We start from the raw sequence: 24490 nt of genomic DNA, 5'->3' as shown, positions 1-24490 counted from the left end.
GAAAAAGTGCAATAAAATATTTTATGCACTTTAGGCCTAAAACATTTAATTTTTTCATTTTATAGAGTGCACAGTAACGATAATATTTCCACGTCACAAGACCATAAAACTAGATATTTGAGTTAAAGGAAGATGTGCTCGCAAAAACTTAACGCGAGAAATATATATCATATGTGCCTATTACCTAAGCAACTATGTAAGAGAGAAGAGAACAGAAGAGAAATGTCAATGAGAAAACAGAAAATTGAGAGAGTCGCCGTGTGGGGAGGGACACATTTGTTTGTGCATGCTGAGAGTAGTCATCCGTGAGTTTTGGACGGCTGAACTAGTCGCGCGAAAAGGTAGACATAGAGATAGATGGAGAAAGAGTGAGACAGTTGCATACACGAGGTACTCCGGCATATGGGGTCGAAGATGGTGAACGAGGATGTTGAAAATGCCGGTTGGAATGCGGCGTATTACCCCTATTCCCGTAATGTCATTTGGAGCGAAGTGGCTTCGAACATCAAAAGGCGGAATATTTCCTGATGGAAAAGCGTCCTTCTCGCACCCTTCCTATCGCGAGGAGGACTTGCGAGGGGATGCTGTGCGCACCCTTCGCACGAAAAAAGGGGGAGGTGAAATAGAAGGGGCGTGCTAATAAAAATAAACCCGAAGCATTCATATTTTCATAAACTTTCCGCTCGGCGGCCTATTCGCCGCATCGGGACGCGAACAGGAACGTTAAAAGCGTCTGCGCTTTTTCTCGCGGAATCCCGTTCCTATAAGTAAAGCGCTATATCTCGAGTTTTGAGCGGGCAAAGTTTTTTAGCATTTTCCAACGTGGAAGTAGAGTGCCGATGGAGAAACCGGCTGCCGACCAAACCACATCAAACGAACTGTCTAACTGGCATTTTATCTATATACTGTAGTTATATTATGGGGATGAGAAATATGCGTGAGAGAGGCGCATTGGAAATCTCGGAAATAAATTGAAAAATGAGTTGTCTCTACGCGAAGAAACTCATAGAACGCTTCAAACGCGCGTTGGTTCCTTTATGAATTAACACTTTCGCTTTTTCGAGATGAGAGCATTCGCAGCTCGCAATACGGTCTTTGCTTTGCAAGTCAAAAAGTCTTCGCAAGCGTAAAATAGAGATAAACTAGACATTTTATTCTACATATTACGCGAGAATATATAAGCTATTTAACTTTCAAAAAAATATGCCGTAAATAAATTCACACACAGGTGCAGTTAAATTTTTAATAATTTCTAACCAAATAATTTTCAAGAACTTATCAATAACGGAAATAATTTATTTGATACTTGAATTGACATAAAAAAATTTTAAATATGTGTATATAGATGTACTGGAAATATCTTTCACGATAAAAGATATCAATATACTTCGCAGGTTGTAAGATTTCATCTAATGAATGCCTCATTATGTGTCATTAATCGCGAAGCGCTTGCGTTTCTCGTGTGTTCTTTTTTGCAAGAACAAATGGAATGGCTCTCCCAACTTTCTACTGATCGTAATCGATCCTGATACATTTTAACCCACCAGCACTGTGACTCGTCGAACAGTGTAAACTACCCCTAGTCGCTTTACTTTTCACCTTTTTCCATTCCTCTCTTTCTTTCTTTCTCCATCTTTCGCTATGTCTCACCGTTTAACACACACTCGTACATATACGATGCAGAACGTATAAGGGGCTCACCATGGCCGGCAAATTTACTGTAGTAATGAAACTATCAGGTGGCTTGAGTTATATTGGAGCTTTGCCGCAAGCCCGCCAGCCAATAGCCTGTGGCCACTATTTGTCTGCTTGCCGACTGCCGACCGATTAAGATACTTGTACGATTAAATCCTACTCCGCACTTCGATTTAGATACCGCGTATCGGTGAAAATAATATCGATTAGATTGAATCGAATATACAACCATTTATTTAAATCGTTTCCCGCAAAACAGTATAAGTCAGATTTTAGAGTAAATTTCAGGAAACAAACAGGATTGTGGAAATATTTAAAAATAATTTTAATTGTTGTAATATTTTATAATTCTTTAAAAAAGATGCATATCTGCATTTCCGCATCATACTATAAGTAATCACGTACAAGAATCGATCTAGTTGAAAATTTGATTTGTATCTTTTTTTTATTCATGGCTTACATTGATTCGTTTGAGACTCTATTTAAATTAAATTATGCCACAATTAATTTGGATCCTTTATTCTTACTTTTATCATTTTATTTATCACTTTATCATTTTATTTATTGCTTATTTGTGTTAAATCACAATTAAAGAAGAGATCAAGACAATTAAAGAAGAATTTTCACAATCGAAAAAAGTCGAAAAAAAATGAATTTTTATTACATTTTATGATAACGTTAAAAACAAATCTTTTTGAAAACTGATCGATTCAACATTCTCGTGTGTTTCCTTTCACATCACTGCTTCTTACGGTACGGAAGAAGCTGAGAAAGTCAGCGTCTCGTGAAAGAACGCGCATTGTCCTGTCGTTCCGCGTCTTACTGATCGCTCTTCCACCGTCGTCCTGAATAAGGTCGCGAAATTTACGGCCTACTTCCTCCGATATAGAAGAGCATCGCGACGCCGGTGGACGTTGTATTATCGGTTCGATTACTTTCTCATACGAACGTCGATTCCCTCGGGGTCGTCGTTGTGAAATTATTGGAGCCGTTAATAATATACTGCCCGTTCGATGCCTCGGCGGCCATATCGGTCTCAACCATGTGTCTAATGGTCCAATGACAAAAAAAGATATTCATCAGCATTTAGTCCTTTGTGCCAAAATTGCGATAGCAGGAGGGGACATGAGATTCAATTCAATCGACGACGTCCCTAACGCTGACGTCGTAGAGATTTAAAATAACATTAGTATGACATATATATTGTTTCCATTAAGCGGAGATAACATTTATGAGAGTAGCTGCACGAAAACATTAGAAATAGTAATATACACGGCGAAATCGGTAATATACATCGATGAGATGAGAGCTGGTGATATTGCATCGTACCACGTGTGTCTGGCCGGCCATCGGCGGACAAATTGAACGCACGGTTGCGGTGACGTTATGACGCCGTGGGTCGGAAATTACGGAGATCCGGTTTGTATCGGTGATACGGTGGACGAGGAGATACACTATGCATAGATAAGTGACGCCCTATGCGTAATTGGCCACTGAAGAGCCGGAGACCAATGTTATGATCGCTATCGATCAATGTTAGCATAATATAAGACACGTCTCATAGTATGTTGTGATTAATATTTCAAAAAAAAAAAAGAAGCGAGTTATTGCACTAAGAAATATTGTTCATAAATGCAAATATATTGTATCTCTTATTTTATAAATAATAATTCAATCATCACATTATAATATCGTATCGTTAGTATTACTAGTAGCGTGATATATTGATATAAATAAAAAGAATACATTTGCACATTAAATAATTGTGTAGTTCAACAAATAATACAAAAAATTGAATATATATTTCAAGATTAAATAAATAATGTAACTCTAGATACAGTTCACTGTTGAGCTGAAAATAAATATTATCCGATTTACACTTTATCAGACCATTGATTTATTCGACGATATTCAATACTTTATATAGTGGGAGTTAAATGGGAGGTTGTGTATATATATATATATATATATATATATATGTACGATGCCATGTACATGCTCATACAAGGATCGTTCATATAGAAATCGCCTCGAGATAGTCCATGCCACGTCGTACCACATAAACCGCTGATAAGGCGACTCTGCGGCAACCCTATTGGTCTGCTTCCTGTCCTTCCTGTAAAGAAGTCTGTGGGAACGCGATATATATTACGCGACAACGAGGAATGTATATGCACGCTATATATCTTTACTGTATCGAAAAATGTATGCATTCTGCTATTCCCTGGAATTGTCCATAGTTCGCCAAGTTTGCCCTTGTTATCACAATATAAATGAACATCGTTCGAATGCGCTGTGTCGATAAATTTTTCGAGTATCATTTTATGATTTTATTTTATATTTAAAAATAATTGTCACAGTTGTATTTGCTACTCATAACATAATTGTATATTTATAATTATATTTGTATTAATGAAATTCCAGAGATGGACCGTTAAGCAAATTACAAACGACGAAATATCTCGCACATTTATTTCAGCGCGTACGACGATAATATAGCGTGATTAATTTAATAACAATATGTGGGTAGTGTGCACTCTTTGATCTGATAATGAAGTAAATATGCGTAAATTATCATTATTTTTAAATCTGTAGTAACATATATTACATTTAATTTGTCAACAAGATGCAATTTATAAAAAATCGCGATAAAATTCTATTATTTTATATTTATTTATATTATTTTATGTTTTTTATCTTATTACAATATGTTTTTATAATTTAATTAATATGATATATTTTTTGTAGAGAAAATAAAAGAAAAAGAGAATGAGGTTATTCTTGCAGAAAGTATTATGTGAATATTCAGGAATTCGTAATTTATTATCTAAAAAAATAAATTAGGTCTAATATCGACGATCAAAATATAAACGTGTCTGCGATTTTATATTTGAATGTGTTCGAAATTAAATTTTTAACGATGGCGCAAAAGTATATTTAAATAAGAAAATAATAGTTTTAATTTAAAATTTTAACTTAAACATAGCTTTTTTAAACACAGATAAAAATAATATCTATTGTCGCGTTGAAAAATATTAATCAGAGATATTATATCGGTATTTTTATAGAAAAAGTATTATAGTATATAATTTTTCGTGAATATTTTTAGTTAAAAAATTGCAGCTTTGAAACATTTAATAAAAAGTGAGTTTGAACTCTGTATAATGATTGACGACCGACAGTGATAGATAACAAATTTTCAACGTTTACATTTCAAACGCGAGAGGCTCTTGCCAAAACAATTTTCGTAAAAAGCCATGTACGTAAACAGCATGCGAGGGAACAACTTCTCTCGGATAGCCTATAAAAACTTTATGAAGCACGTCAATTCCATCCACCGTCGCCGCGTCGCTTAAAAAAAAAAATAGGTGCTCGCCGAAAGTTGATCGCAGGATTTCCTACGGTAAAAGTTTCCTATTCAGACTGCAAGAGCTGTTAACGTACGGAATGAGGATGGCCGCGACTAGATGGTCCCGTTCGTCTGCTCGAAAACCCAAGAATGCCCCGCTATAAACTCCGGCAATGATCCGGCAAACTCGCGGCAGTATTACAGAGTTTGGAAAATTTTGATCATGACCACACACGGGCGAAAGTTTCAATCGTGTTTTTCCAGAGCACGCCATCATGAGTTTTTTCTGTTATATGTAAGATAGCTGAAAAATTGTGCTTTTCGTTCTAATCCATTAATATTGTGTGTATATATATATTTAAAATTGCTGGCATTATGTGCATCTTTTTGATACACCTTTACAATTTTGCCTTTAAATAATAGAACCGAGAATAAGTGAGAGACGCAAGAGAGACATTTTGTATCTCGATGAATGCGCGTGTGGTTTTTGCATTTTTTGTGCGCTTGTATGCACATAAACGAAGGCATCAAATATTCAGCAGCTTGACAATTCGCGTTGCCCGGAGGACAATCGGAACCTGTTCTCGCTTTTACCCCCCATAACAAGAGAGAAAGAGAGGCGCGCGGTGTACCATCTTCTCTCCCGGGGAATTATCTCTCCGTCGCGCGTCGGCTGTAACTCGACATGAAACGGAATAAAGTATCTGGTGCTCTTCTCTCTCACACTATGTATTCCCAAAGAAACTTATTAGCCACATCATAATGTGGAAGCGAGAGCATCGAGCACACGGCGCATAAAACAATTTATATAGTAGATACATCCTTCTACCCGCAACAATATCCAAGACCGTGCACGCGTGTATGGCGGTATTTGTCCTCGGAACAATGACTCTGAGATGACTGCTATATTTATACAAATTGAATCATCCCTCGATGATGCGAGCTTATTTCTTTACCTCCGCTTATCTTCTCATTTTTTCCGTCTCATGCTATTTCTCTTTCCTCCGCAACTCTCGTTTATCTCATTTTTTATCCTTGTTTTCATATACATATATATGTGCTCATAGGAATATGTACCTTTGCGTATATATAATGTGTGTGTGAATAAACAAAACTGCAGTAATCTCCGTACCCATCCGACGACGAAAACGCGTATCTCTCCCTTCGCGCGGAAACGCCGTTTCAATATCAGCTGAACGCCAAACGAGATCCCAAAGGAGCTGATCTAGGAGGCCCTCACGAATTTCCCCGAGCGTTTCGCGAGATTCCATTACGAGATGGTACGCAATCGGGGGTCGTGTGTGTTTACGCCCCACCGGCACGCAGATGCGTCAATCAAAGAGCAGAGAATTCGGCTGGTTGGTATTGAGTCTCGATAATCGAAAATGTTCATGTACCTTTCGAGCAAAACGATTGTCAATCAGATTGATCGATAGATAAGGGTCGTTCGCGGTTCCTCTGCGAAAACTTTTAAAATTCGATTTTATGCAGTTTTGCTCGACATGGACAGCACGTTAAAATACGTCTATCTAACGTTGACAATTAATTTATGAATATTCGGTGGTAGATAAAAAAAAGTGCGTGTGAATAATTAATCGATGTAAATTACAGGCAGATATCGCTTCAAACATTAATGCATAAACATTTTTATTTAGAATTTTCTTGAGAGCTGATTTAATCTAATTACAAGATTATATATAATTAGGAATACAGTCTAGAATTATTTTCTATTATTTTATGGATATTTCTTATAGATATATAAATATGTTAGAAAGTAATACATTTGATTGATACTAATCGAAAGTATATTGTTATTTTAAACCACGATATTTTATTTATCATTAATATCATGTTTTACAATATTCTGTTGAAGTTTGCAATATTATGGGCATTTTTTTAATATCATGAAAATACTCGATGTATTCTTAATAATTTCTTAAGAGGATTATAAATTTAGATAAATTTCGTGTTTCATGAGAATTTCTCGAAACGTGCATTCTTCCGTTTGTTCCGCACGAAATCAGTATACTCGAGGATGACGGCGACATAGTTCTACGTTAGAATGATTATCTATTGCATTAGTTGCCTTTGATAAACTGACTCTAGACGTGATGTCATATATGTTGGCATCCAGCATTGTTTAGAACATATGATAAAGTTCTGCAATTCTCGCCGGCAGTTACAATAGTGATTGCTTTAGACGACGAGCGTTGAAATAACAGAGCGTTGAAATTTTGAACTGTCTTTGTGACGATTCATATAAGTACGTACAGCACATTGAAATATTTTTATAAAAATATATGTGCGTTGAAATGAGATTTTAATCAATTTTAAATAATGAAAATTAGAGAAAAAGAATAAAGAATATTAATTTAATTTTTTTTTTAATATTTTGTTGTTTCAAAATATATTTACAATAATTATTTATTTTCTCAATCTATGATACAAAATTTACTGTGTCCGAATTTCATTAATAAACGAATTTCATTAATCCTGTTTCAAGGATTTTGTTGAAATGTCTATCCTTTCCACATCTTCCTATTTCAGCTATTTCAATGGTCGTCGTACGCGATCGTTATTCCTGAACCTGCCGCGATTCTCACGTAATTAGCGAGGCCACGTGCGAGGAAAACTTGGCCCATAAATTTCGGGAAATGGAAATGGCGTCACGTCCGATCTCTCTCGCGATCTTTCCATCTTTCTCTCGGCGTTCCATTCTTGCCCGCCCGCCCGGCGCATTAAACGCTATTCTACTTTCCAGAATGTCTCTTTCACATTCTAAAGCCATGTAGAGAAATCAGAGGACTCTACCTACGCCGATCACGTATTGTGCGCAGAGGCCAATCTGTTCTCTCCTGCCGTCACGTTTGATGGTTTATGTCATCTGTGTTGTACGCGTCTATGCCGCGATCCTGGAATAGGTAAGATGTCAATCATTTTTCGTCCCAGGAGTTTTTCGTCGGTGGAATTCGAATTTTTGGTTGCTTCATCGCTGTATTCGTTCAATCGCAGCAGCTCGTAGAATTATGATATTTATATTATATGATATTTCTCATGAAAGACAAATCTGTTAGTTGAGTGACAAAATTATTTGACCTATAATTATTTTACTTTTTATCGTGCCGATAAATGTTTCCTCGTTTTATGATATCATTATTTTGTTTGATTTTTAAAATGTAAATCTCTATGTTTAGATAATGTTTAGACACTTTGCTCTTCTCTAGTAAGTATATATCAAATTCATATATTTAAAGTAATAGCCAATGTAATTTATTTATATTTTTGCAGCTCTTAGTTTGACAAAACTTCTTAATTATCAGTTTTTTATAATTGAAAATTTATTGTGGTTTAACAGCTGAAGTGTCATTAATTTTCATCATCTGTAGTTAGAAAAGTTTACTTAATTGAGAAAATATCTTTTATTACAGTTTAATCAATTTAAGAAAAAGTTTTTGATTTCAGTCATTACCTTCATTCACGCATAATAAGTAATTTGAACATATCTCTAATATAAATGTCAACAATTTAATAACAGCACGAATAAAAATACTTTTGTTCCAGACAGCCAGCAAAAATAATAGGCATCATAAAATACTAATCATGAAATGTTTTATAAATATGGTTTTGTGTGTGTGTGTGTGTGTGTATTAATAATGTGAAATAAATAATAGTTTGACCATATTTCCGTCTGTCTTTCATCAAATTCAAATTCGTACATATGTCGAAATATTTGCTTTATCGGTTCGTCGGACAAAGAGATAACATCCCGTTTTTCCCACGCGGGCGATTGGATCGGTCTGTTTTATGTTGAGAGGACGGCTTCAAAAATGACTCACGTGCCTGTTAGAGAGGTTTTCGAATGGACGACAAACACGAGACTGCAACGATACTGAACAATTCGGCCGTCGTGATTTTCAAACTGTTAACAGTCGGCCGTTAAACGGCGTCGATGCAAACGCCAACAGATTAATGCTAATTTACTCGATATTTACGCTTCTCTCTCGACACCGTGGCCGCACAACATATTTCCATTGTTTTACTACAATGTGTCAATATTGAATAACGTACAGCAATGGGGCTATCGGGATATTTACTATAACGTCGTGCGCGTAAGCCTCAAAATGCGAGCACGTCATATAAAACTGAATGTTCGATTATCAAACATGGAATTCGAGACTAGAGCTTCACCAAAAATAAAAAAAATGTCACTTTTAATCTTGAAATAAATCAGTTTAATATTTAAAGTGAATGATGTTATATATTTATTGAGGATTGTCTTTTCTATTCTTAATCATGTAATATTCATGTAATATTTTAGTATTTATTATAAATAAAATGTTATTTTATTTTAACATTGTTTATTAAATGAATCTAAATTTTAATGTATAAGTCAAAAGGGCATAATGTGATTTCGTGAAATTTCTAAATATCTCTAAGGAAATCAAGTGCCACCAGAGACCATAACTTGTAAGAAAGATATGTCAACATAGGTCTGTATCTTATGCATAATTCAATAGAGAAAAACTGAGAGAGAAAGAAAGAAAGAGAAAGAGGTGTGGAAAAAAGAAAGAATGCGTTAAATTTATATATTATATATAAAATAAAATGGGAAATAGAAGTATAAAGATCTCTCTAGAGAATAGAGCTGATTCGAATATTTTTTGAATAAATCAAAGATCTGTTTTTCTTTATAAACAGCGTTGAAGAATTGCCACATAGGAATTGTATACAATAAATTTTATAACCGATGCATTGAAGGAAAAAAATATATTCATAGAATATACTTTTTTTTTATTAAAAGAAACAAAATAATATTTTTTAATATTATAAAAAATTTGTCAAAGAAAGAGCATTGCCCGAAGCTATTTCAGCATGCAATTATTAAATTGTCACATTATTAGATATAATTACACATTATTATTATACAAACATTTATTTTATAATAATGAATAAAATAGATATATGCATGTAATGTCCTCTACTTTATCTAATAATTCCAGATATTATGTATCATTGATTATATAGTTTTATATAATTTTTATTATATAATTTTTTATTCTTCAACATTAATGTTTTTTATACATTTTTTATGTTTTAAGTTTATCCTGATAAAACTATTATTACTTTTGTTCTTTAGTAAGAGTTATATATTTTATATATATATATATATATATATATTTTTTTAATTATCTGCTTAATGATATACTATATTTGCTTGGGTATAAATTTTGTTGTAAAACAAAATATACTTTATGTTTTCATTATTAAAATATAATAATGTGTTTAAAGCGTGTACATGTGCAAAGACTTTTGTGTGTATAAAAACATCTTTATTAAATTATATATACATTTGAATATCTTTTACATTTCTCACATAAGATTAGACATATATATTTTTATAAAAGCAATTTTATAAATTAATATTTATATTATATTACATGAGATATATGATATGTGATACATGATGAATGATATTGCATTTACTTGATGCTAGAATATATGTGACAAAGCGCACGTTAGAGGCATACCATTTATTTTTTTTTTTTACATTATATATTATTTAATAAATTGCAAATTTAGAAAAAGAATTTGTGTTTTGGAATATAAAAATTTGGCGTAAACAGATGATATATTGTTTATTAAATTTTGATCTACAAGAAAGTTATCGATAAATTTTTAATCAAAATGATTGAAAATTTTTCGTCTCTTGGAACGGGAACAGTAAAAGATGGAAATGAGATCCTCGGTTTGTTTTCTTAAGAGTTTAAGCAATTCAGAGCATTTGGAATCGCTGACCTAAGTTCGTACAATTCCATTTTGCTTAACCTAAAGCAGACGGTCGTGCAATCGTCAATAGAAGTTTGAAAGCACAAATCAATGATGATTAGATTAGTATAAGAAGCAAATTTGATTACAAACTAGATAAAATTACATTAAAATTTTATATATCGTAATACGTGCTATGTTTTTAATTTCGATAATTAAAAAATATATATTTTTTATTATATTATTATTCTACTATATTTTTTTTATTTTTTTATTTTAGAATTGTTTGTCAAGTTAAATATTTCTTTCTCTTTCTTTTTTTCTTTTTAAAATATATGTGTATATGTCTTATTGCAAACCATGATACTTTCTGCAAAAATAACTCATATTTTGCTTGTTTCAAACTAGATTTTGCAGCAAAGAGAATGGATTAAAATTCTTAAATGATTCTACATGCTATCTCTTTGCTTTCATTTATATATAATTCTGCTCACAGTTATTGGTATTGTGAAATAATGACTTACTTTTTTAAACAAGAGATTTTCTCGCGTATTATGTCTTATGCGGACATTAATTCAGGGTTGATAATCTCCCACATCATTTCTCAAGCTGTCTCGTTACGAAACGTAGTGGGTATCGTAAGTACACGTACTTTTGTCGTATGTCTCTGGAGATTTTTCCAACCCGGGGATGAAATGCAGCTTGCAATTAGATCCACCTAGCACGATATTTACAGAGCTGAGTGCGAGATACTTTCCATTTTGCACAATTTACATCTTTTCTTAGCTTTTTTTCCTGAGAACACTTTCATAGAAATTATTATTGCTCAGTATTTATATCATACTTCCTTTCTATCGTGTTTAGGTCATCGACGCAACACGATGCATTTGTGGAATGTGATTTGTTTAGCAAGCACAACATATAGTCTACAGGGGTATCTACGGATTCATGAAAGTTTCTACAGTTTCATTTTTCCGCGTTAATTCCGCGTATTCACGAAACTCACTGAAATATACGACGCCGCGTTGGCATCGACCAGAATTGCTACTATCTGTCAATCCAATTATTCTATAATCAGTCAAACAATAGGAGAGAAGCCAGGCTGCACTCCATGTTTATTAGAGATATAAACATAATTCGATTACGTTATAATTTCAATCTTTGATCGAAAATGACTGACTAGAACTTTACGCAGGAATTAAATATATTTTCTACAATAATATAAATATTTATTTGTATTTTTTATTATTTATTGTTTACGAGAAGGGGTCTGTACAAAGAAAATTATTATAAGAGAAAGCTTGACGTCATATTAAAATTTTATTATTAAAAGATTTATCTTTGTTTTCGGAATACGCTGCAAGAGATATGTATATAATATTTATAGACATATATATTTATTTATTAAGTAGCCATATATAAAAATGCTTTTAATTTTTAGTATTCATATATATTTGAATATCTTATCATTATTATTACAGAGGATAATTACATTTCTTTAAGATAAAGTCTGGAAGTCTTCGAGCATTCTATTTGAAGACTAACTTTGTTCGAAGAAACGTTTTAAAACCGTTCGCCCGCGAGAAAGAAATTTTTTCCTTTAGTAGAATAAATTACACGTCGTTTAAACGTTTGTTTAGTATACTGGTATTGCAACTTTAATGAAGAAAAATCTCACATTGCACATCTTTTAGATAGCATCGTAACCCTGGTATCAAGCCAACTAGATTAATCTGTTTTAGGGCAATATATCATTGCTAACGCTTATTCCATAGTCTGTCAGTTCTTTTGGTGCAAAAGAACAATACTGAGATTTATATGGAAATTTGCCGGTCCTCTTATATTTCATGTATTTTAGTTGGAGATCTCTAGGGTAAAAAATTGTACCTACACAGCATATGTCGTCTCTTCAAGTCTCGCTCGCGAGCATTTTTATCCGCCATTCGATTTGCATTGTAGATTTAACCGGAAAAAGCGCATAGAGATTTTTTTTCAGATAGAACCTTAGAGTTATATAATGTAGCATCAACGTCAAGCGCTTATGAGATTATTACATATATGAAATGTCAGTTTTGTATTAATATTCTCATGTTAATTTTAAAGAATTTAAAATATGTCTATTTATAGATAAATTCTAATACTTTTATAAAACGAAAGATGAGATAAAATTCAGTTAAAAAGTAATGTGTAATTTTATACCATGTAAAAATGTCGAGCTAATTAATCAAACCTCTCTGAATTAAGGCGCTTGAACACGAAATCGCGGAAAACGACACGGTGCGTGTAAGCACGGTAGAATTCGCGGTGGATCTATAGTTGCAAAGGCAGAGCTTCACCCACGCTGCTTGGTGGTTGGTTAAGTAACGAGCAGTGCATATTTAGCCGTGGCTTCTCTGCAGAGACATGCAAATGTACAGCGATGGCTCCTCTTGGTTGGTTGCCTCTATACTACGTGAAATATACTCCGCTTCATGCTTAATCAAGATTTCGCCGGCCATTATACTCCGAAGAACCGTTCTTCATAAAGTTTTGCATTTTGACAAATTTCTGATGTGCAAAGACAATCTAAATTTCTATCTTTGATTTCTTTTATATTGTTTCTACAATAATTAAATACATACATATGTAACATTTTTCCTTTTATTTGCTTATTAAAATTACATATGCATTTTTACTATTTTATGATTATTTTATGGAAATATAATTTTATGAATATAAGAAATATGTAAATATAGAACACACTCAGTATGCATTTATTATTATATATGAGTGTGTATGTATGTATAGTAACTGAGTTGCATTAATCCATCAAAATTTTTGACTTTAATAAATAAGTAAGCAATGCGCGGATCATATAATGAATATATGCCGTAATTTGGAATTTGCATGAAATGAACAAGAATAAGAAAGAGACACAATGATGTAAAATATTTCATTCAGAGTATGTGATGAAATGGATTATTTATTATTCAGTATAAAATTAATAACACTTTAATTATTATATATTTATATGCACAACATAGAAATTTAAAAATATACACACATGTTTATATTATATATTTACTGTTTTTTATTACCAGTGCATCGCGGACAACAAACGGGGTATTCAGAATGACGTTCATTAAGATGTTGTCCTGCATCCTTGTCGCACCTACATCTATAGTAAATAAATAATTTACATATATTAATTTTACAGCAACAAGTGACAATTTTTAATGGCGATCAATATGTACAGAGAGGGGGAAGAGTATTAAGTTTTACGCGTGTGTATATGTTATATAATTTATCAAACTTACTCTTCTATTTTGTATTTATTCTGCGACGTGCATGTTACTTTGATACATCTTTGCCGATCTCCTGCGGGAAGTACTTCACTGACACAGTTTTCTGAAATAATTTTTATGACAAACTAAAATATGAAAAAAGAAAATATTTTTTTTATATACACAATATACAATTAATTTTTTTTCTTTTTACATTTTTGTACATTTCTATATACGTGCACGCAAATGTTAATAAATATTACCACAAGATATATACATAAGATAAAAGATTAGGTACATTTGAAAAACTTTTATTTTATTTATTTTTTGTAGAGAAAAGAAGATATAAAGAACACGTTTAGATCTTCCAATAAATCATACTTTTTGCAGAGACAGATATATAAAACATTTTTCATAAACTTATTTAAATTATCCTATATATTACGCATTGTATGAAAATAGATAGATAAATTTATACAAGACCTCATAGTAAAGTTACATACCATATTTAGGAACCTGCATTGAATAATGCACGAATAGGAGGAAAATGCAAAATACCGCGAAACGTTTCATTGTGCAGTATATATTATATGTTATTACGCGAGAGAGATTCAACAAACTATTATGAAGAATCTTAATGTCGAACTAAATTTATAGTCCATACAGTTGTAAGGTCAGGAGTGAAGATAAGTCTGTAAAAATATCTTACGCTTGATTGTGTTGCGACGTCATAACTTTTTATAATCATGCTTAGAGTTTTTCATATACGTATTTAAGATAAGACGATAGTATGCAATAGTTACAATGTAAATGAAGTAATTAATAGATAAAATAATGAAATTCTCATAAATCGTATTAGGTATAAAATACATTTTAGCAGTTTTATTTGTAGCTAAATGTATCAAAATTTTACATTATTTATTAATAAAGTAATTCTTTATAATATTATCATTAAAAATTTAATATAAGTCTGCAGAATTTTTTCCGCCAATTCAGATTTAATTTTTTAGTACAGTATTAAAAAATTAGAGAATTATTGTTGTCGACATCAATATCTCGCTTACGCCTTTTTCAACAGATCAGAACAGCAGACAAGTTTAATCGGATTAAACCGAGCAATGTTAAATATAAGAAGTTCGCACACGCGTTCTGTAAGTGATATTCTCAAAGGCATTTTGGATTTGGTCGCGAAGAAATGATAAAAAAGAACGCACTCACGGAACTACGCCGTATCGCGGATATGTCGTAGGTAGGCGAGTCCATTCCCAAGGCTTTGTTGAACGGGATTGATACCGATCCCACAGGGGACATGCCGAGCTAGAAGATCTCTATTATGTCAAGAAAGGGCAAAATGAGCTTCTTGGGACTTTCGTTTCGTTCGTCCTCGTTTGAAGAGTTCGATTATTCAATAAGAATTATTTTATCGTCGACGACAAATTTTTAATTTACGAAACAAATTTATTAGCTTAATTTGCACAATAAATTAAGCTGTATTATTCACATTTATAATTTTAATTTTATAAGCATAATTAACATTAGCATTTATAGCATTAGCATTTTTGTTGGGTTTGTATGATTTGTTATGAAATAGCATCGTTGTGTATTAAATAACGCGCAATATGAGACCATAAAAATCAATACGTTATCAATAGCGTAAACAGCTGTGTGGGAAAATAAGATATGTTAGCATAAATTTATGTTCGATAAACTTAGAGTTCAAGTACTCGCACTGTAACAATTCTGTTCATGATAAATTTACTTTATATTTTATATTACTGAAAATATTCTTCAATAAACCTTTGATGCGTTTTATTTAGTATAGAAGATCTAGTAGAATCTCAAAATAAGCATTTACATGATCATAAATTTAAAAATGGAGATATAAAATTTATAGATATAAAATGCTATAAGCTATAGCTGCTTTCAGAACACATAATTTATTATTACGATAATAAAATTATGACGATAAAATATGCATACGTAAATTGAAAAAAAAATATTAAGATTTAGAAATATTTATCCTATATATAAGATATATATATATATATATATATATATATATATATATATATATATATCGTATATATAAAATATGTAATTGGATGTTATACTTATGTTTGTGTAGTAAAATTTTATTGTATGTACAATTGATTTATTGAATCTGTTTTGATGTTATTTACAATGTAGTTACATATATTTTTTTATTAATTTAATATGTATTATTAATGCAAATATATTTTTAATAATTTATGATGTTTGAGATGCGGGATGTCAAATGGCAAATAAGATGTCTTATGCATTAATCCAAGAAATCAGGTCGTGTATGAATTTGGATGGAGCAGATTAAAATCTATCACAAAATCTGGCACACAGCAGGGTCGTAAATAATCAAAGGCTCTTCGGTGCTGCGATCCGACAACAATATTGTAACACTGGAACTACCGTTCCCGATAACATACGATTGACAGGATAGTTTCTATCGGCGTATATCCTATCTTCGTCTACGTGACAGGTATCGCTGCAGTTGCACTGGAAACGGGCGATATGTATAACGTGAAGATCTCCGACATCCGCGAGCGTGTAATAATTTTCTCTGTTTAGTTGTAGTAACTCGTCGCCGTTGTTGATACTCGAGAAAAACAAATTTACGTTGTTTTTCCTTAAAACTTGTTCCGGCAGAACAGCGGCATATTTTTCCTTCACTTTCTCTGCGTCTTTCATCGCTTGGAGAGCCTCCTGAAAAAATCTCGCATGAATTACCGCGTTGCAAATCAATGCCACAATAATACAAATCTAAAGTTCTATGCATTGTGTTTCGCAAAGTGCTCCGCATTGAAAGTGCTCCTTCCTCTCCCCCTTTACCCCCGCGTCTGGCTAGCAATATCATCGACCTCCCCTAGTGTGCTATGTTTCAATATTTCATCGCTTCCGCTTTATTCGGCTGTACGCGAGCGTGATAAAAAATAAAGTAGGCTATCGCTGTCGTGCTCTTACCGCGATCTCCGACTCGCTCTGTTTATCTTCGGTGAGCTTCCGCCATTTCAGAAAGGCAGTCTTATACATGCTCTTCGCTTTTTCGTATTCCGGGTGAACGTCAGTAGCGAGGCTCTTGTATCCGAATGCGTCAGCTGCGCTGGTATTGCCGTCTCTTCCGTCAGAGCTGCCGCCGAGGAACCAGACGGTGTAGTTTCGCAAAATTGGATATTGCTTTGTACGCATGTACCAATATAAGGAAAAGTAGAGGGCGAGTTCTTGATTGGGGCCACCTTTGCCGGAATTCTCATCGAGATTAACGGCCGGTTGACCTCCGAGCAAAAGGCATAATCCCAGACCCCATTTGTCCTTCGTAGGAAATATCTCCCACACCTTCTGATCGGTCAGAGGACATACAGGACTTTCCTTCATTTGCTCGTACATCTCCAACTGGGTAATTTTGTTCTCAATTGCCAGGATCATTAGCGACGCGATCTTCGCGTACTCCTGCGCTAATTCCTCGACGGTCCCGCTACAGGTAGAGTTTAATTTCAAAGGGGACAGACCCAGTTTGAGGGCTTCCGTCGCCATGCACTCTATAGCATCGGCGTTGCACGCCATCACATATTGCTGTACGAATTTATATCTCTTCTTCTCGTCCAATTGAGTGTCCGCCCTCGCCTTCCGAAGATCGAATTCCCTTAACACTTCGCGAATATTCTGCGATACTTTGTCGATAAGTTTATACTTCGTTAAAATAGCTAAGGCTCTTTGATCCTTTGGATCGTAAACGCACGGGCCACCTCCCAATTGTTCCGATGGTTCTGCTGACACGTCAGATGTGAAAAGCGTAATGATTTTAGCCGGATAAGCCAAACGTGCCAGGTCACCGCCTGAAAAAAATTCTTTTTTATTATATTTTTTGTATCTAAAGATTTATTTTTAAATTACGTTTGAAAAAAACAAAAAGGAAATTTTTATGTGTGATTATAATTTGATTGATAACGAAAATAACGAAATTAATTTGATTTAGATTACATTTGTCCGTTTAATAAGATCATGCTTCGACTCTCGATGGAACGCAAGGACCGAAATATGAAAGTTGAAAGTTTTATCAAAAAGAGAAGAGACTAATAAAATTTTCTCGCACCTAACTACTTACCTCTTATCGCAGAAAGTTTATTTCTCACGATATTGATCTCCTCGAGAGTCGCATTAGCAGTTTTTAATCTGTTGAGAACTCTTAACTTATCTTTCAATGTGATTTTATTTTGCGGACAGCACAGAAGATCGTCTAGACCTCGCGACAACATAACTATCAATAAGTCACGTTTTTTCAGCCGCTTACAGTACTTCACGATCTTCTGCGTAATTTCGACTGTTTTCTGGTCTGGTTGTCCATCCATTCCGGCTTCAACAAAAGTTATACGACTGTCCAACTTTGGAAACGCTTCCGGAAAGTTCCACATCATAGAGATCGATTTGCGAGGTACTACTATAAATCCTCTTTTCAGTTGTTTACCAACCACTTTTTCAAACGCCGAGCTCATCGTAACAACTTCCTTGCCCCAGCCAACAATATGTAAATTATTTTTTATTTTGTACTTAACATTGTTAATTGTTAGCGTCGCACGTCCATCGTATTTAATCTTCTTAGGTATAATCGCTGACGGAAAAATGCATTTTATACCCGCTTCGATGATAGCACTGAGATCTTTACGAATCTGTATTTATCGAGAATTTTGACACTTCACGTAAGCTATATATTATATATTAAAGCGGAGATTTTAGAGAGCTCTAAAATATTTCCATAATTATTACAATGTTATAACTTATGTTATATTATGCTCTTGTTATGCCAATGTCAATGTATTATATAAAATTAAAATTTTGTTGCATTACAAACTGTCAACACTTTTATGATTAAATATTTGTTATTAACAATTTAAAACATGCATAAATAAATATTGTCATGTGAGGTCAAAAATATTTTATTTGTTTAAAAATTAATGATTAAAAAAATTTATTTATGAGGATCAATACATTGTATAGATGATGAACAGAGTAATAAATCGAAAGATTTTGTTAAAGCTGATGTTAATATATATGTACGTAATTTTAAGCACAATTTGAATATAATTGCATATAAAATGGAAAGAGATAAAGTTCTCTTTTATGAAATTTTAATAAACATTATATATAAGATAAAATAAATATTAAAATACATATGAATTCTCGAACGATTCGTAAGAGAATCATAATATGAAAGCATCAAACAACTTGTTCTTTTAAACAGTAAAAAAATTTGATGTCACATTATAACCTGCAACATTGTTTTTTCTCCGCGTAATTTTTTCATATCTCTAATTTCCTTTTCCCGAATGTTTGCTTCTATGTTGGAACGCACATTTTCTATCGCAATTCTATCAAATTGTCTTCGCTTTAAAGAAATTTCCACGTCTTTTATGAGTTGCTGTCTTTTGGCTTCTGCTTTCGCGATTTTTTGCGCTGCTTCTTCTTCTTTTATGTGTGGATCTATCTTTTCCTGCTCGCGTTGTTTGCGTTTTCTCTTTTGTTGTTGCATGATTTAATAGAACTTTTATGATTTTGTGAAAATATTGTAAAATTATCGGAAATAATTGATATGAAACATTATGATATGAGTGTTACATTTTAGGTTATTAAGCTGACAATATAATTTTATGTTGCTTTCAGTTATTGTATTAATTATAAAAGCGTTAAATTAATTTTAATTTATTATATTAATTTTCGTATGAATTTTAATGTAAAATTTGTCAAACTGCTCGTAATGTAGTTATTATTAAATTCTTTCAGCTCTTAATTGATTATTAAAAAGAAATAATTAATCAAGCATTAGTTTACCATAAAAATAACAAACTGTATGATTTATCCTTTTAATTACACATATATTTATCGTTCTCTTTAAATGTATAATAAATAATTATGATATGTTTATGCCAATTATAATTACAACGTTATCAAACATTTAATAATAGTTATAATTATTTAAAAATATAATTAATATAATTATATTAATTATATTAAACAAAGGTTTAAATAAATCGATGCGTACGTGTGTGTATAATATTATTAATTACCATTATTTATACTTGATATCATAGTTTTTATTCTTTATTAATGTGGCACCAAAATATTTTATTGATGTATACTTTTTTTATCTTTGGTAATTAAAATAATACAGATAATTGCTATTATTGATGAGACACATACTGTTAAATATTCATATTTATTATATATTATAAATGTATTATTTTTTATATTTCTTAGTATTTTTATCATTAGTACTATATCTACTTTTATTATATCTACATTGTACTATATTATTGTACGTCCAAGAAAAATAAAAATATATTATATAATATATGTGAAAAATATTCATTAAAATATATAATAAACAATGTGTATAGCAAAAATAAGTTATATATATATATATATATATATATATATATATATATATATATATATTACATATATGACAGTATAAAGTGAATAAGAAAAAAAATTAAAACATTTTTAAAACTATTTTGTAATATGTATATTTCATATTTTTTAAATAATCATGTTATATAACAACTCTATAATGTATATAAAAAATGTTATATATCGTAAAAGTAACAATGTTACATTGCAGTTATGTTCGATATAATAACAAAATGTAATATTTCATTGTTATACTCATGATATATTGCAGTTATATAACATACAAATAACTTGTCTTATTTTATTTGTTATTTCCATGTTACATTGCTGCAACAAATGGTGTCTACTGGGTAGTTGTCAGTAAATAAATTTCCTATCTGACTATTAATAATTATTGATATTTTCAATAATAAGGAAGTAACAATGTTTTGAATAGGTATTAGTATATACAATAGTATAGCTATTGGTATATCTTATGATATATCAATATTTGACAGGAACATATGTGAATGATATACATCAGAAAGCAGATGATGTCCATTCTCTGTCATTTTTCTTGGAATGATTATTAAGTGTCGTTAAAAATTATTATCAATATCTTTATTATTATAGAGAAACAATATCCTAAGATAAATAAAAATTGCAGATATTTATATTAAAAAGTATAATTAAATCTATATACGAGATATGTTTTTCTGATTGGTCCACTGACCCATAAGTTATGCATGCAGCACAGATTCGCACCAAAAGGTGATCTTACCAACAGTGCTAAACAATGGTCGCAGCATCGAAAGTGAATGCAGATGTCAGTAATAATCAAGTCTTGATAAGTGTTCCATGAAAAATGTGAAATGGCGCTTTCTCAAGTTAGTTTCTCTCTGGTTATACGTATTGTAGGAAAATTAAAGAGGTTATGATAGACAAAAATATATTAAATGGAATACAGCGTTCCTAGAATATAATACAGATTGTGCGAGAGTGGGAGTGTTTGAGACTTTTTTAGAAAATGATCGATGTTGATAGAAATTAACGGAACGTAAAATTATGTTCAGTAATTGATAGAGTGACAGTTTACGGTTTACTAGTCTGTACAACAGAGGCTGGGACGTCATCTCTAGAGAAATAATGGAAAACCGTTACGCTTTATTTCGTATAGCATTAGTGCTAAATATTCTTATCTTAGTTGTTTCCTTCACGGGTGTGATAAGCGCTCCAATGCAACCAATGAGTATCATAGAAGTTATGAAGAGTGACCAAAATCTATGCGAGACATCTAAATTTTTATATGACTCAGAATATACAAAACTTTGTGCATCATTGTCATATCCTAATGCTTCTTTGAATGTCACTGAAGAGAATTTAAATATTTTCTTGTGCTTAGGAGTTTATGATACTGCATACAAGATTTGTCAATATTCTAATCAGTCGCCCCCTCTAATTCCAAAGATTAATAATACAGTATTAACTTCATATGTAAAGAATGTAACTACATATGTAAAAGAATTTGTTCCTGAAGCAAAACTAAAGCAGCAAGAGAAATTTTGTGACAGTTTACAAGGATTTACATCATCATACAATAATACAGATTCACTTTTGAAACCATTGATTGAAAAACTTAATAAATCGTACAAATGTCAGCAAATATGTTTTGACTTCGAAGATAAATTCAGACCATTATGCGCAGTATTTGCTTGGATCAAGAGGTTTGATGACATTAAAAAGGCAGAAAGAACAAAAACAAAAGATGTGATAACTGATCCAGTTACAATTCTATCAAAAGAGGCAGCAAGTAGTAATAGAATAGTAGGTACAACTAAGAAGACATACACAGAAGAAAATAATGAAAAGAACATAAATAAATTTAAAGCAAATCCTGAAAATGATCACAACAAGGTTGAAATTACTTATGAGTCTGAAATAGTAACAACTGTAAAACCTGATGTGGAGAAAATGAAATCTGATGCTGAAAAGTCAAGCGAAACTCAAAAGAAATCAAATAATACATTTAGAGTCACACAGCCTTATAAATCTCCAACATTTAAAGAAAATGAAAAGAATACTCTTGACATGAAATCTGACAATGATAAAATTGCAAAACCTATAAACACTCTTGCAACTGATGATTTACAAGTTCCATCAATAAACAATTCTGCAGATGATGTGCCAAAAAAAGATGTTGTAAATAAAGAAAAGGGAGAAGAAATTAACAAGGAGCAAAATACTGATGATCTAAAAACTAGTACACTATCTGAAAATACACAAGACCATTATGATGTCGGAAATCCAGAAGAAGATATTGAACCTAATGTAGCAGACAGCAATAATGGTATAAATGTTCATAAATTTATATTTGTCTAATTTATTTTTGAAAATATATGAAAGATAAAAATGATTACATCTTGAATAAAATTTACAAAAATCAATTGGAATTTTGTACATGTCTAATAATTATATATTTTGTATCATATTTTATTTGTACATACAAAAAAATAAAATTTTGTGGAAATATATATACACAAATTATTATAGAAAAATGTTAAATTTCACATATGCATTTAAATACAGAGTGTATATTTTACATTTTATTATTATATTTCTATAAATAATGTACTTAATAATACTTTAATTCTGTATAAGTATATTATCTATTTAATTTTCAGATGAAGATGATCCAATTCAACAATCAACAAGTAAAAATTCTACATAAAAAAGTTGTTTTTGTATTAATTAATTATATTATATTTAATGATTTGCTTACATATACTTTATTTTTTTAAAGGGAATCAAAATGGAAATGTACAGGAAGTCTTTGAACCGAAGAATATGCGGTATCCTAATATAAGAACAGAGGATGATTCTCATTTCTTTACTTATTTTACTGTGATTATAGTGGCATGTATTGCTGGATATATAGGTTATCATAACAAGCAGAAAGTGAGTTTAATTCATACATTTTTATATAATATTTATATATTATTGTTTTGTTTTTTATTTATAAATTTTTTTATGTTTCAGATATTTGCTATTGTATTAGAGGGTCGAAGATCCAGAAGTAATCGTGGTAGACGGCGACCAAGTACGGCTAACTACCGAAAATTAGATTGTACGCTTGAAGAAGCCGTTACATCGCAATGTAACGCTAATGTTACTCATGTCATATATTAACGCGAGTCAAATGTCACGAATTTTATAATATCTATGTATTATAGTATTGCAAGTGTATAATATATATTTTGTATTTAAGTGCATACTTTCTTAGCATTCAAAGCAATTCTAATCATTTAATTTTCTAAAGATTATTTAATTCCAGAACATCGCATCGATAGCGTGAAATTTATATACAATATAATACGTGATATAACATTCGATAATATGGTATTAGAAAGCGTATATAATTAATTACATATATTTTTGATTTAAATTTTAAATTAAATGCATTATTTTTTAAATATAATTTATTAATAATATATTATTGAGAAATTTTTAACAATTTTTTATTATTTAAATATTCTAAATTTATTAAGCAAAATTGATTGTTTTGAGTTTTATTTAAAATTTAACATTTTTTAGCTTTTAAATATGTTATCCATCGGCTGTATATACATAAAGTAGATTGTATATATAATATAAAAAATTTATTTTTTTGCACACATATATACATATATGCTATTTATTACAATATATACATATATATATATATATATATATATATATATATATATATATATATATATAATGATTTCAAATTTTAATTTGCTTAATATGTATCAATATTAATCTATGTAATATTCATTTATATATAGCAATCATCAATTTATAATTTATTGATTTTATCAATCATAAATTTTATCAATGCTAAAAATTATATATAAATTGTGTTCTTTTAATATATATTATTTATATTATTATTGTCAAGTTTCTTTCTTAATTCATTAAAAATTCATTGAAAATTAAAAATTTCATAGTGAACCTTTTTAATGGG

General features: G+C 31.2%; 2 protein-coding genes across 2 annotated transcripts; one reads left to right on the top strand and one right to left on the bottom strand.

The window, feature by feature from the left end:
• Positions 1-16410: 16410 nt before the first annotated feature.
• LOC126857770 (glycerate kinase-like) lies at positions 16411-19630 on the bottom strand. Its single transcript, XM_050607489.1, has 4 exons — positions 19370-19630; positions 18209-18770; positions 17068-17939; positions 16411-16809 (listed from the first exon to the last, which is right to left on the bottom strand). Exons 1-4 carry the CDS (start codon positions 19628-19630, stop codon positions 16462-16464), a joined length of 2043 nt encoding a protein of 680 aa, XP_050463446.1. The 3' UTR covers positions 16411-16461.
• A 1735-nt stretch (positions 19631-21365) lies between these two features.
• LOC126857583 (trans-Golgi network integral membrane protein 1-like) lies at positions 21366-23758 on the top strand. Its single transcript, XM_050607185.1, has 4 exons — positions 21366-22834; positions 23169-23198; positions 23288-23442; positions 23524-23758. Exons 1-4 carry the CDS (start codon positions 21634-21636, stop codon positions 23671-23673), a joined length of 1536 nt encoding a protein of 511 aa, XP_050463142.1. The 5' UTR covers positions 21366-21633; the 3' UTR covers positions 23674-23758.
• The last annotated feature ends 732 nt before the right edge of the window (positions 23759-24490 follow it).

Source organism: Cataglyphis hispanica, chromosome 22 (assembly GCF_021464435.1).
Source record: "Cataglyphis hispanica isolate Lineage 1 chromosome 22, ULB_Chis1_1.0, whole genome shotgun sequence".
Taxonomy (NCBI): Eukaryota; Metazoa; Arthropoda; class Insecta; order Hymenoptera; family Formicidae; genus Cataglyphis; species Cataglyphis hispanica.
Note: the sequence above shows the minus strand (reverse complement) of the source record. Positions and strands in the feature narration are given on the sequence as shown.

Coding starts and splice junctions, on each gene's coding strand:
- LOC126857770 (XM_050607489.1), bottom strand. CDS start 19,630: ATGCAACAACAAAAGAGAAAACGCAAACAACGCGAGCAGGAAAAGATA. Junction 18,771..19,369: donor GAGAAAAAACAATGTTGCAG/GTTATAATGTGA, acceptor CGATAAATACAG/ATTCGTAAAGATCTCAGTGC. Junction 17,940..18,208: donor TAAACTTTCTGCGATAAGAG/GTAAGTAGTTAG, acceptor AATTTTTTTCAG/GCGGTGACCTGGCACGTTTG.
- LOC126857583 (XM_050607185.1), top strand. CDS start 21,634: ATGGAAAACCGTTACGCTTTATTTCGTATAGCATTAGTGCTAAATATT. Junction 22,835..23,168: donor TGTAGCAGACAGCAATAATG/GTATAAATGTTC, acceptor TTTAATTTTCAG/ATGAAGATGATCCAATTCAA. Junction 23,199..23,287: donor TCCAATTCAACAATCAACAA/GTAAAAATTCTA, acceptor ATTTTTTTAAAG/GGAATCAAAATGGAAATGTA.